A 15,016-nucleotide genomic window follows, 5' to 3' on the forward strand; every position below is an offset into this window, starting at 1 on the left:
TTTAAACATTCCAAAAATTCCTGTGAAACCCCTGAAGGGTTAATAAACTTCTTGAATGTGGTTTTGAGCACCTTGAGGGGTGCAGTTTTTAGAATGGTGTCACACTTGGGAATTTTCTATCATATAGACCCCTCAAAATGACATCAAATGAGATGTGGTCCCTAAAAAAAAATGGTGTTGTAAAAATGAGAAATTGCTGGTCAACTTTGAACCCTTATAACTCCCTAACAAAAAAAAATTTTGGTTCCAAAATTGTGCTGATGTAAAGGAGACATGTGGGAAATGTTACTTATTAAGTATTTTGCGTGACATATCTCTGTGATTTAAGGGCATAAAAATTTAAAGTTGGAAAATTGCGAAATTTTCAAAATTTTCGCCAAATTTCCGTTTTTTTCACAAATAAACGCAAGTTATATCGAATAAATGTTACTACTAAAATGAAGTACAATATGTCACGAGAAAACAATGTCAGAATCGCCAAGATCCGTTGAAGCGTTCCAGAGTTATAACCTCATAAAGGGACAGTGGTCAGAATTGTAAAAATTGGCCCGGTCATTAACGTGCAAACCACCCTCGGGGCTTAAGGGGTTAATGCATATTGGTTTTCACTAAGGGGTTAAGATTTTTTAGCCAGAAATTTGTGCCTAGACATTATGCAATATTTTAAGGAGACAGTTCACTTTAATTATGAACATTTCTTATAATTTTTCAATACTTGTTATGTAAATCATCCATCAACAGTTTTATCTGGATTTAATTAATTACCTGTCCCAGGCCTGGGCTCTCTGGATTGTACAAGGTCCTTACTTCTACATGTTCTGGGACAAGTCTGGTACCATACTCTGGCATGTCATCCCAGTGCTGTAGAACGTAGAGTGCTTTATGTTCATCATAACCGGAGAGCATCTCATCTTCCTCTTTGTTCTTATCTCTCACAAAAGCTTCTGAAAACCATACATAAGAAAAGTAAACACAATGTGAGAAGACTATTGGTCCCCACACACACTAGATGCCTATTGGTCGAATGATGCTTCGGCCAATCATTGAGACAACAGCCATCTTGGATGCCATTCCCATACAAATGATCGTTAACCCAGTCAAGGGGCAACAGCCATCTTGGATGCCATTCCCATACAAAGGAGCATTCACCTGGTCAAGGGCTCCTGTGTTTCAGACATCTCTGCATTCGGCAGTCCAAAATCTGACATATCCGATCAACATCTCCACTGACATTCAGTTGACCTGCACCCTCCATACACATTAAAGGGTCCACCAAGCCCAATGATATTGGCAGGTGCAGCTGATATTAGTCTAACGTGTGTAGGAGGCTTTTGTTCACATTTTATTTTGGACTTTCAATTTGTCCATTCTGTTATTGTGAAATCTGTTTCGGTTCTGTTATGTGTCCATTTTTAGCACAGAAGAAAGAGCGCAGAATGCAGAACTCTTCCATTCTCAAACATGACTCATTGCATATCTAAGATGTACGCGATCATGATCAATAGGTTCCCTTCTATTTACATCTTTTATGAGTCAGACTTTTTTTAGATTAATTCCATTTGTTCTTTAAATGGTACAGACAAATGGAAAGTCCAAACCGAATTAGCAGCATGCACACAGAGTAAAAATTTCCTGAAGTGGTTCTGAAAAATTTTTAAGAATTTTTGCAGCCTTTTCATTGGACAGTGTTTAGTTTGGAGACTTTTCCTTTAGAAGATATATGAACAGGGTTTTTTTTTACAATAAAAATGAGTAGACAGAGTCTTTCAAGTGGTTTGTGAGTAGAGATTAATGAACCTTTCAAGGTTCAGTTTGGTTCGGATTTGGCAAAGAGACGAATGTTCACCCAAACAGTTCACCAACCAGTTCGTCAAACCTATCTGAACTTCAATGAATTCAATGGGAAGCAAAATCAAATGCATAGACAACACTTTCAGGGGGGGGCAAAAAGCTGCTCATAAAGCTTGACCCACAGTACAAATTAGATAATGGCACAGCAGCAGTCAGCCATGGGCCATGCATGAGGTATCAGGGCTTGGGCCAGCATTTACAGCTTTGAATTTAAGTTTAAATTAAGATGAGGTGGGTGAGGCACCGGTGTAAGCCTGCTCTGCTGGGAGCCCTGATACCTCATGCAACATCTTAAACATGATTTTTGATCAGCCACACTCAGGTGGCCAAATATCAGCTTGGTATACCATAAATTATATAAAAATTTAAGGATAGTAACATAGGTAGTAGACTGAAAGTAATTGCAGGTCTGCCGGCCTAGGGGCCCTACTGCTACAGGAAACACACATAAAGGAGACCAAACTTGGAGTACAAACATTTCCCCAAATTATTGACACACATCACTAAAGTGTCATCAATTTCGCAAATAATCTACTATATAATTGTCTAAGGGGTACTTCCGTCTGTCTGTCTGTCCCGGAAATCCCACGTCGCTAATTGGTCTCGCCAGCTGCCTGTCCTGGCTGCCGCGACCAATCAGCGACGGGCACAGTCTGGCCAAGAATTTGTCACTCCCTACTCCCGAAAAGTCAGTGCCCGGCGCCCGCTCCATACTCCCCTCCACTCAGCGCTCACACAGGGTTAATGACAGCGTTAACAGACCGCGTTATGCCGAGGGTAACGCACTCCGTTAACGCTGCTATTAACCCTGTGTGACCAACTTTTTACTATTGATGCTGCCTATGGAAGAGGTGAGTTATCTAGGTAGGAGATTGAACAGAGCCAGACAAAGACCAGATCAGGGATGTTACCGTCTTTGTGTGACTCAGAAGTTGAAAGTTGTGAGAGGCCAAGAGAAGTGGGTAGAGATAGAAGCTGGAATGCAGTTGGGGAAGTGGGGCTGTTGAAGTCTCCCAGGAAGAGGGTTGATAATTCTGAGGACATGAAATGTGGCAGCAAGGCAGAAAAGTGGTCAAGGAAGTGGGTGAGTGAGCCTGTGGGATGGTATATGACTGCTACTCTGAGGGAAAGGGAATGGAAGAGCCTTATGGCGTGGACCTCAAAAGAAGAATGGCGTCCAATCGGTCTGTATTTATTTACTTTTAAAAAAGGATTGGTGGTGGCAGTGAGTAGTGTAGGGTTATCGTGGAGTTAGAAGTGATCATACGTCAGTATATACACATATTCCATGCATTGTAATCCGGAGGTGTATATGCCATATGCGTATAGTTAGTTTTCCAATAACTAATTATTAGGAACAGCCTGCAGCCTCCTCTGTTGATGGTCGCGCAATCATGTAATTGGGCTATCTGAGAGCTCTTCACTCAAAGATCACAGAGGGTGGTTCTGAGTGACTCCCGACCTCTGATCTCTGTGATAAATGGATGGCCAATTCAATCTGATGGCCATGGAAATTAAGCCTTTCCGCCTTTTGGATACAGATGGTTTCTGAAAGCTGATGGCTGTCGCAGTCCCCCAGTACCAGTTGCCAAGATGCCATTACTTCTGTAAGAAAGATTTGCCGGAGCTATACCAGCATGTCGTAGACGACATCACTCGTTCCTTGAAAAAAGTCTGATGAGGTGCATTTCAACACTGAAACCGGGACGAGCAAGTATGGACAGCATAACATCTTGCTGACAGGGAACTGGGTGACTCTGGTGGCAGTGGGGGCAGGCGGGGAAGGAGCTGCTCACAAGTCTTGGAATCCCTAAGGCTTGCAGGGTGCTTGGGGATTGAGAACTAAACCACTACAAGCCATAAGAAGGAGAACTAAGCTACTAGAAAACAGGGGATGGGAAACTAAGTTACTAAACACCCAGGGTTGGATAACTAAACCACTACACACCAGAAGATGGCGAACTAAACTACTAGACAACAGGGCTTGGAGAAATAAACTGCTAAACACCTAAAGTTGGATAACTAAACCACTACACACCAGAAGATGGAGAACGAAACTAGTAGGCAACAAGAGTTGGAGAACTAAACTACTGAACACCTAGTTTTGGAGATTTAAACCACTGCACACCAAAGAATTGTTAACTAAATCACAAAACACCAAGGTGTCACTAGACAGCAAATCTTGGATTTCCCAAGGCTTGTGGTACAAACCTCAGTATCTAACCCTTTCTTCACTGCTTCTGCCTCATCCATCTCCTTTAGGGCCTCCACCTGTGCCTTCATGCTCTCCCTTAATGAGAAACGCTCGGACCTGACACCCAAGATGGTGCACCACCACATTATGAGTGTCAGGTCCAAGCATTCCTACATGAACAGTTTCCTGGAATGTGGATTGGTCGTCGTGGGCCAGTTGAATGGCCACCAATGTCTCCCGATCTGACCACCTTAGACTTTTATTTTTGGGGTCTTCTGAAGGCAATTGTCTATGCTGTAAAGATACTAGATGTGCAGCATCTGAAACAACGGATACTGGAAGCCTGTGCTAGCATTTCTTCTGTGGTGTTGCTATCAGTGTTTCAAGAGTGGAAGAAAAGGGTTGCATTGACAATCCAACACATTAAACAGCACTTTGAACACATTTTATAAGTGGTCATAAACTTGTAAATAACTCATGAAATAATAAAGTTATGTTAAAACCAAGCACACCATTGCTTTTCTTGTGAAATTCTCATTAAGTTTGATGTGTCACATGACCCTCTTCCCATTGAAAAAAATAAAGTTGGATCTAAAATGGCCAATTTCAAAATGGCCACCATGGTCACCACCCATCTTGAAAAGTTCCCCCCCCTCTTCATATACTAATGTGCCACAAACAGGGAGTTGATATCACCAACCATTCCAATTTTATTTAGATGTATCAATATAAATGGCCCACCCTGTAGATTCTCTCATGTGGACTCCTGACTCAAGCATAACATTAGCAGCACAAAAGAGTTATATGCTGAAATGTGCCCTGGTGTCACACATATAGAGCTAAAAAGATTGATCTGCTGGAAGGTTGGTTTCACAACCACACAAGATCCTATCTATCTGAATTAGCTGACTGACTATCAACCGCCTAGATAACTTTCTGACTATACAGTTATATGAAACAGTTTGGGCACCCCTATTAATCTTAAGCTTAATGTTTTATATACATTTTTTTTTTTTTGCAACAGCTATTTCAGTTTCATATATCTAATAACTGTTGGACACAGTAATGTTTCTGCCTTGAAATGAGGTTTATTGTACTAACAGAAAATGTGCAATCTGCATTCAAACAAAATTTGACAGGTGCATAAGTATGGGCACCCTTATCATTTTCTTGTTTTAAATACTCCTACCTACTTTTTACTGACTTACTAAAGCACTTTTTTTTGTTTTCTAAGCTCATTGAGCTTTGATCTTCATAGCCAGGGGTATGCAATCATGAGAAAAGCTACTTAAAGTGGCCACTTGCAAGTTGTTCTCCTGTTTGAATCTCTTCTGAAGAGTGGCATCATGGGTTCCTCAAAACAACTGTCTAATGATCTGAAAACAAAGATTATTCAACATAGTTGTTCAGGGGAAGGATACAAAAAGCTGTCTCAGAGATTTAACCTGTCAATTTCCACTGAGAGGAACATAGTAAGGAAATGGAAGAACACAGGTACAGTTCTTGTTAAGGCCAGAAGTGGCAGGCCAAGAAAAACATCAGAAAGGCAGAGAAGAAGAATGGTGAGATCTGTCAAGGACAATCCTCAGACCACCTCCAGAGAGCTGCAGCATCAACTTGCTGCAGATGGTGTCACTGTGCATCGGTCAACTATACAACGCACTTTGCACAAGGAGAAGCTGTATGGGAGCGTGATGCGAAAGAAGCCGTTTCTGCAAGCACGCCACAAACAGAGTCGGCTGCGGTATGCAAAAGCACATTTGGAGAAGCCAATTTCTTTTTGGAAGAAGGTCCTGTGGACTGATGAAACCAAGATTGGGATGCATGGTCATACAAAAAGGCGTTATGCATGGCGGCCAAAAAACACAGCATTCCAAGAAAAACACTTGCTACCCACAGTAAAATTTGGTGGAGGTTCCATCATCCTTTGGGGCTGTGTGGCCAATGCCGGCACCGGGAATCTTGTTAAAGTTGAGGGACGTATGGATTCCTCTCAGTATCAGCAGATTCTTGACAATAATGTTCATGAATCAGTGTCAAAGTTGAAGTTATGCAGGGGATGGATCTTTCAGCAAGACAATTATCCAAAACACCGCTCCAAATCTACTCAGGCATTCATGCAGAGGAACAATTACACTGTTCTGGAATGGCCATCCCAGTCCCCAGACCTGAATATTATTGAACATCTCTGGGATCATTTGAAGAGGGCTGTCCATGCTCGGCAACCATCAAACTTAACTGAACTGGAATTGTTTTGTAAAGAGGAATGGTCAAAAATACCTTGATCCAGGATCCAGGAACTCATTAAAAGCTACAGGAAGCGACTAGAGGCTGTTATTTTTGCAAAACGAGGATCTACTAAATATTAATGTCACTTTTCTGGTGGGGTGCCCATACTTATGCACCTGTCATATTTTGTTTGAATGCTTGCACATTTTCTGTTAGTACAATAAACCTCATTTCAAGGCAGAAACATTACTGTGTCCAACAGTTATTAGATATATGAAACTGAAATAGCTGTCGAAAAAAAAACTATTTTTATAAAACATTAAGCTTAAGATTAATAGGGGTACCCAAATGTTTTCATATAACTGTACTGAAGCAGCAGCAGTAGCGGCCTCTCGGCTCTACTACACTGACAAAATGGTGCCAAAACAACATGTCCACTTTTTTATGGAGAGGGACATGTGACTTCGACAGCTAGTGACACAAGGCCTTGTGTCTGGATGCTGTGGATGGTTTTTGCCAGAATCAACAGACAAAGTTAAGAGGCAAAATAAAGAGAGTGCTCCTCTAACATCTCCACACCCCCTCCTCTCATCAAACATGTTCCCCCCGTACATCATGCAGCGCCACTATCCTAGCCAAAGTAATAACAAAAGCATTAGTGGAAACTCAATGATTTACCAAACTCTGACCGAATTTTGTCATCTTTGAGTAAAAATGCTCATGAAAGCGAACACGAATCTGAATGTGCAACATTCATGGCGAATTTGAGATTGGCGAACGTTTTCCTTTCAAATAATTTTTATTAAGCATTTTGAAATTTAATATTGTGTTTTGTAGATAATCATATATCCAACTTTCAAGGAAATAAGGGTGGGGAGAGAGCGGGAGGTGAGGGAAGTGGGAATGGGAAAAGGGTAAGAGAAAAATTGTGGACATGCTGTCCAGTCATAACAGAATTTGATTAATTATTAACAATTATTAACAGGTTAACATATATTACCTTCACAGGTATACATTAATTGTCACCTTTCCTTTTAATGTGGTAAGTTGGGATATACCTCAACCCATTTCTTCCATTTCCTATCATATTTCTTATAATAGTTGTTTGCTATTGCAAAGTTTTCTTCATATGCTTTATGTAGGTTAATTTGGTCTATGATTTCAGTAAAGGCTGGTAAAATTGGATTTTTCCAATGGAATGCTATAATTTGTTTAACCACTAAACAAATGTGGATTATAATAGGTCTCGCATTTGTGTCAATGCTTTCCCATTGTAAAGACAACAAGGCCATTGCTGGGGTAACTATGATGTTATCTTTTAATATTTTGTTGATTAGTTTTGTGGCCTGTCTCCATAAGGGTTTCACCTTTGGACACTTCCAAAACATATGTAGCAAACTTCCGTATTCTCCACATTCTCTCCAGCACAGGGGAGACCCTCCTGATGGTAGGTGGGAGAGGCGAGCCGGAGTGAAGTACCACCTTGTGATGATTTTAAAATATGCTTCTTATAGTGTCATGCAAATATTTGATGCATAGGTGAAATGGATCGCGTTTTCCCACTGTTCTGGAGTAAATGTCGTGTTCAAATCATTTTCCCATTTATTCATGTAAGACAACTTGTCAAATTTTGTGTCGTTGTTGAACCACCGATAAATTTGCTTATTACTCCAAAATAAGTAATGTTTGGGGTTTTTAATAAACTAGTAGTAGCTTCGGAGATTTTTGGTTTTTTAATTATAAAATTTTGGGCTTGTTCTTTCAGTGTCATATAAGGAAAAAAGGCTGAGGAGGGAATGTTAAATTTTTCTTTCAAGGAGCTGAAACTGATAAATTTAACCCCATCATGAATATCGCTTAATTTTAGGATCCCTTTTTCTCGCCACATGGGAGAGGGGTCAGCGTTTTGGGTAAGCGTAATAATATCTACAGGGGTATTGTAGAGAATAATTTTCTTGTTGGATCCTCTTTTCCTTTTAGAAAGTTTGTCCCATGCATATATAATGGAAGAGAAAATAGGGTGTTTAACGTGAATATTGTTGGTTATGTTTAGAATATGGTTGAAGACTAATTCTTTGGGAGGTTTATTATGATTGTGGGTAATTTCTAGATCAAGCCAATTTGGATAGTCCTCTTGCATGAACCAATATTGGCTTTGTTTGATAAGGTTCGATAAGTATAAGGCTGTTATATTGGGTAGGCCTATACCCCCAAATTCTTTGCACTTATATAATATGTTTGTGGGTATTCGGGCCCTTTTTTTATTCCAGATGAACAAATTAATTGTGGATTGTATACTGGTTAAATAAGATGTGTTGACTTTTAGGGGGAGTGTTCTTAGTATATAAGAGATTTTTGGGATGATAAAAATTTTGATAACCAATATTCTACCCCACCATGATAGGTCTTTTGTACCAAAGAAATTAAGGTCATTGTTAATTGTCTCTAAAAGTTTGTCCAGATTTTTCTTCATTATTGCCTCAAGGTTTTTTGAGATGATCGTGCCTAGATATTCTAAGTCCCCCTCTGACCAGCTTAGTGAAGATATATTCTCAATTTTCTTTGTTTCTAAGTCACTCAAATAAAATGGAAAGATTTTTGATTTATTTTCGTTAATCTTAAAAAAGGAAATATTTGAGAAAGTTTTAAGGGTTTTTTGCAGTTCTGTGATTGATTTGTAAGGATCAGTCAGGGTAAATATCAGGTCGTCAGCAAAAAGGCCAATCTTATACTGACGTGTTTGTGTTTTCAAACCTTTTATGTTATTGTTTTGTTTGATCGATTGCGCCAATGGTTCCATTGACAGTATAAAAAGAAGTGGAGAAAGGGGGCAACCTTGTCTTGTACCATTTGATATGTCAAATAGTGCAGAAGAATAATTGTTAGTATATATTCTGGCTTTTGGCCTACAGTAAAGTGCCATGATGCTGTTAATATATTTTTCATTAAAACCAAATTTACTTAGAACTGATTTTAGATAGAGCCAATTCAGGCGGTCAAAAGCCTTTTCGGCATCTAAAGTTATAATTACCGTTGGCAATTTAGAGGAGTGTATCAGTTTGATTGAGTTAATCAGTCTTCTAGTGCCATCTGTCGCTTGACGACCTTTGATAAAACCGATCTGATCCCCATTTATCAATGATGGTAGGTAGGATTTGAGCCTATTCGCTATTAATTTGGAGTATATCTTCAAATCTGCATTTATGAGGGAAATTGGTCTGTAATTATTTACAAGAGTCAGGTCGGCATTGTGTTTGGAGATCAATATTATTGTGGATTCTAACATTTCTTCTGGGAAATTTCCTGAGGAACTAGCTATATTAAAGATTTTTTGTAAGTGTGGGGAAAGTATTTTGGTGAAGGATTTGTAGTATTCATTCCCGAAACCGTCCGGGCCTGGTGATTTAAAATCTTTGAGTTGAAGAATGGTCTTTTCAATTTCTTCTTGGGAGAATGGGGAAGTTAGGTTTTCTAAATCGTCATGGGTCAGTTTGGGGAGTTCAATTGTGGACAAGAATTTTTCAATGTCAGAGGTATTGGGTTTTGGGGTAGAAGTTTGTGACTGTAAATTGTATAATTTATTATAAAAATCAGCGAAGGAATTAGCTATGTCTTGAGGATGAGATACCGTTATTCCATTTTGGTTCTTTATTTTGTTGATCCTATTTGATTGTCTAGTCTTTTTCAATCTATTAACCATGTATCGTGTTGGCTTATTTATTGAAGAGTATTGCTTCATTTTGGAGTTTTTGACCATGGTATGGTATGATGAAAATATGATTCTTTTGAGATCCTGCCTGAGTTTTAGTAAATCAATTTTGATTTGTGTAGAGGGGGAATTTAAATTTATTTGCTCGTTTTCCTTGTCTTTTATCTTATTTTGAAGGTCCTCAATCTGAGTCCTAAATTTTCTTTTCCTTTTAGCAGAGATCTGTATCATGGTACCTCTTATAACCGCCTTATGGGCACACCAATTTATGAATGGGGTTGTATCTGTAGGGGAGTTTTCTGTAAAATAATTTATTAATGATTTTTCTATTGGTAATCTATATTCAGGGTGGTGTAACAGATTAGAGTCGCATTTCCATAATGAATTTTTGTTAATTGTGTGGCCTATTTGTACTTCAGCTGATACTGGAGAGTGGTCCGAGAAGGTTTTCCTTTCTATATTAACTCTATGGAACTTGGGAAGTGTAAAAATGTCTGATAAAATTAAGTCAATACGTGACGCTGATTGGTGAGGGTCAGAAAAATGGGAGAATTCGATTGATGTGGTGTTAAGACACCTAAAGATGTCAAATAATTCGTTATGATGGATCCAGTTGTCTAAATTGTTTGGTCTGTATCTATTTGGGGTGGAGGAGTCCATATTTGCGTTTGGGACCAGATTGAAATCTCCCTGCCAAATCATGGCACCTCTCTTAGGGTACGTTCACATTAGCGTTGCGCCGCTGTTGCGTCGGCGACGCAGCGGCGACGCAGCGGCGACGCGCCCCTATGTTTAACATAGGGGACGCGTGCGTTTTTTGGGTGGCGTTTTTCGCCACGTGCGTCGTTTCCGACGCTAGCGTCGGACGCAAGAAAATGCAACAAGTTGCATTTTCTGTGCGTCCGATTTTTGTCAAAAACGACGCACGCGTCGCAAAACGCGCGCGTTTTTGCGCGCGTTTGCGCGCGTTTTAACATGCGTCGCGCGTTGCGTCGCCGACGCAGGGCGGCGCAACGCTAATGTGAACGTACTCTTAACTGACATGACTTTTTTATTTATTTTGTTCAGGAAATTTATTTGACCCGTATTGGGGGCGTAGATATTGATAATTGTGCATACCTGGTTGTTTAATGAACAAATAAGAATATGGAATCTACCTTTAACATCTTTGACCTCCTCTATGAATTCAAATGAAATTGTGCCTTTGATGATTGTGATTACTCCGGCTTTCTTTTTCACATTGTCAGACTTGTAAATATATGGGAAATTTTTATGTGAGAATTTTGGGTTGGCCTTTTACTTATTTCTTTCCAAAGTGTATGTCTTTTGTGTGGACTATTAAGTCCTCTTACATTGTAGGATAGTAGTTTTAAACTCATTATAATCTAAATTATATGGAAGTCTATTTTGCAAACCTGTGAAGAAAATCTTAACAAACCTATAAGTGTTTAATACAAGTGGTAACAATAAATAATAAACTGGAATGTCCACTTGAAGGGGTTCACTTCAGTGAACCTGACTTCACCTGTTGGGGGAAAAAGTCCGTGTTACTCGCTCCCGAGCAACATCCTCTTTGTTGATGAACATAAACTCAATATATTAAATACATAAACTCGTTACTAACAATAACAGATTTATAGAATAGTTAAACATCCTAGGGCAAGGTATAGCATTGTATCACTCAATATAAATAGATCAAAACCCTTTCATGTCTTGCTGTCAGAATCAGGGTGAACTTTGTGTCGTGAATATAATGGGATATTGATGGATTTTAAGAAGTCCCTGCCTTCCTCTGGGGAGTTTAGGGCGATAACATTGCCTCTGTAATTTACTAATAATTTTAGCGGGAATACCCACTTATAAGAGATCTCATTGTCTCTGAGAGGTATGGTGATATTCTGGAAAGCTTTCCTCCCTTCGATCGTATCTCTGGAGAGATCGGCATATAATTTGAGTTTTTCAAATGGCTCAGGGAAGTTTTTATTTTCTTTAAAGTAATTTTGAATTTTTTCTTTTGTTTTGAAAAAGTGGATTCTCATTAACGTGTCTCTAGGTAGATCTTTAGGAATAGTGGGTGGTTTTCGCAACCTGTGGATTCTGTCTATTTCTATTTCTTGATCAGTCAGGGTAGGGATTATTTTTCTGAATAACTTCTTGGTGTACTCTTCCAATTTATTTGGGCCTATATTCTCAGGAATCCCCCTAATTTTGATGTTATTTCTCCGATTCCGGTCTTCCAGATCTGCTACCTTAAGCTTTAGCTTATGCATCTCTCTGATGATGTCGTTATTTACTTTGGATATATTATCTGGCCTCTCCTCTATCTTTTTAATTCTATCTTCAAATTTGTCCATCCTATTGCTGAGGAGGGATAATGATTCTTTGAACATTTTATTTTGCTTATCAAACCTTTCGTTCATGCTGTTTTCAAACTTATCCATTTTTTCTGTCAAATTAGATAGAAGTTTCCCAACAGAATTCATATCAAATCCTTGAGTATTGTCGGGGTTTGGATTACTTTTTTTTGGTTTTGGCTTGGAGGGGCTTGTATTAGGAGAGAATATCTCTGAGACCTCGTCAGATGAATCATTAGGAGTGGTGTATTTCTCTCCTATAGCCCCTGGATTTTTCCTCTTTAAAGATATAGATGAGTCCATCTCTACAAAAGTGTTTGGGAGGTTCTTTTTTACTCTGTTTGAATTGGGGAGTTTATCATAGTCTAATTCCTCATCGTCTTTTAATGGAGACCTGGATCTATTGGGACTTATTGTGGTTATTAAGTCCTTTGATGGATTACGCCCAGAACCTTCGTACCTTTGGGGTTTTTGAGGTATAGATGAGGCCGTGTTTAAGAATTGGGGTTTAGACGAGTTCTTGCTCATTGTTATCCCCAAGCAATAGCCTGATTTGCAGAGAGTGTCTACTAGGACAATCTCAGAATAAAGATTAAAGATTTTCCACAAATAGTAGCCCCAAGCAAAGCTGGAATTGTAGACAATGTCCTGTATGTTGATCTCAGGTTAATCCTGGTGAGGCTGGCCCTGGTGTATAAAAAATCCCCACAAAGTGGTCTCAAATAGCTAAAGTGGAGCAACTATAGAAATATCCTTTTGAGTGTGGTAATAGAAATCATCCGAATATAAACAAGCAATTAGCTGTGTCAACAGGTGGCGTATATAGTTTCACAGTAATTACAGAACAATATGCTTAGATAATACCTAGCACCTGAGAATTAAAAAAGTGCAGATTAAATCACTGGGGCATACAAATAGATTTTTCCTAACAGAGCATGCTTATATAACACTTTGTGTTTGTTAGTTAAAGGGTGCAGGTTAATTCTCCAAAACAAATATCTTTCAAGAACTGATTGTTCTCCTAGAGACATGTGCTAATAAGGAAGGAATCAGGGTAGAAATAAAACTCTCCAAATAATATGACTGGATTTAGGACTTCCCAGTCAGCTTCACTAAAATAGCCAGTTACCTGGATTAGATCCTGTCAGCGACTGATATAGTAGGCTATAGCTCTTTTGCTTTGTGAGCCCTGCAGGGCTCCTAGCTGTTTCAACAACAGTTTATGCTGCACTGGAGTCTTCCTGTCGCTCCTGCAGAGATGGCTGTCTGTGTGGTTCCACCGTTGTCCTGCACAGGAGGCGTCGGTCGTCGCTGTCTTCCCTGCTGGACCGCCGATGTATTTTCGTTCCCAGCAGGGGGCCGGAACTTACCGCTGTTTGAGTCCGGTGGTGCTTGGATCCGGAGCCTGCGATGTGTTGACCACCGCAGATCTTCTTCTTTGCTGTCGCTGGTGTACTCTGGTCTCTCACGCCTTCTGATCTGTCGCCGTCCACCAATAAAATGGCAGCCGTCTTTTCCCGCCTTTTGTTCCAAGGTCTGGGGGAGTGTCAGTGTCGGCTTCTGTGTGGAGCTGATATCACGTCACTGCTCCAGGTCTTCCCCGATGCTTCTGGATCGCTTTCTTCTGCCTCCGTCTTTCAATCCGGGGAGGCTTAGCACTTTATGCTAATGAGCACAGGGCGGTATATCCCCAGGCAATAGGGGAGGGAGCAGCAGCTGTGCAGAGACGGCTCCATAGTGTGTGCCTGTAGCTGTCACTTCCCTCCTCCTCACTACCAAAGCCAAAGAGGGAGTTTATAATAAAATCTGATGTTTTTTACCTCAGGTCCTTTGGCTTATTAGCTGAGCTGCTTGTTAGAAGGTATTAGCTTCCTGAGGCTGGATTACCTCAACCCTGTAGTTTGAAGGCCCAAACTTTTCTAGGGCTGATTTCTAAAATTTATGTGGTAAAATTACAATAATTTTCGGATCATAGTGACCCAGATGAGGCACTGGATAAGATCCAACCAAGGATTTGACAATAAAAACGTTTTTTAGGCAATTTTGGTTGATTATAGAGGATTTTCCTCAGGAGCTCCAGCACCGCACAACCTACGCCATAGCAGTCCAGGCCACGCCCCCGGCGAACGTTTTCCAAACACATTCACTCATCTCCATTTGTGAGCAATTTTTCAGAAATCTTTACCAGTCACCCGCTCCTAAAGGCTCCTCAAAAGATTGCTTGTGCAAGCAACTATTTAAAGATTAGTTCAAAGATAAAGTAGAGGTGTTTCCTATAACAGCCAACCAGATTGCAGGTTTTATTTCCCAAAATGGCCTCAGAAAACAAAACATGGTTTATCAGTCGTCGTTAGTTATCAATAGTATCTCAAATTTCATGAATTCAAATTAAACAATATCAGTTTAATATTTCCAGATCCTGAAATATATAAAATGTCAGGTTGGTTCACACTTGTACATTAGCTACCATTTATTTAGCAAGTATTAGAGGGAAACTTGTATCAATTATAATAACTAGGGTTGAGCGAAACGGGTCGTTCATTTTCAAAAGTCGCCGACTTTTGGCAAAGTCGGGTTTCATGAAACCCGATCCGACCCCTGTGCGGGGTCGGCCATGCGGTACGCGACTTTCGCGCCAAAGTCGCGTTTCAATGACGCGAAAAGCACCATATCTCAGCC

The 15,016-nt window shown here is 39.9% G+C and overlaps 1 protein-coding gene across 1 annotated transcript in view; it reads right to left on the reverse strand.

Annotated features, from left to right (window-relative positions):
* Positions 1–15,016, reverse strand: part of LOC138664937 (fer-1-like protein 4) — a 355,430-nt gene that overhangs the window by 30,515 nt on the left and 309,899 nt on the right. The window contains exon 39 of the mRNA XM_069751990.1: positions 766–944. Within this exon, the coding sequence (XP_069608091.1) occupies positions 766–944 (179 nt within the window). The remainder of the gene's footprint in view (positions 1–765; positions 945–15,016) is intronic.

Source organism: Ranitomeya imitator, chromosome 2 (genome assembly GCF_032444005.1).
Source record: "Ranitomeya imitator isolate aRanImi1 chromosome 2, aRanImi1.pri, whole genome shotgun sequence".
Taxonomy (NCBI): Eukaryota; Metazoa; Chordata; class Amphibia; order Anura; family Dendrobatidae; genus Ranitomeya; species Ranitomeya imitator.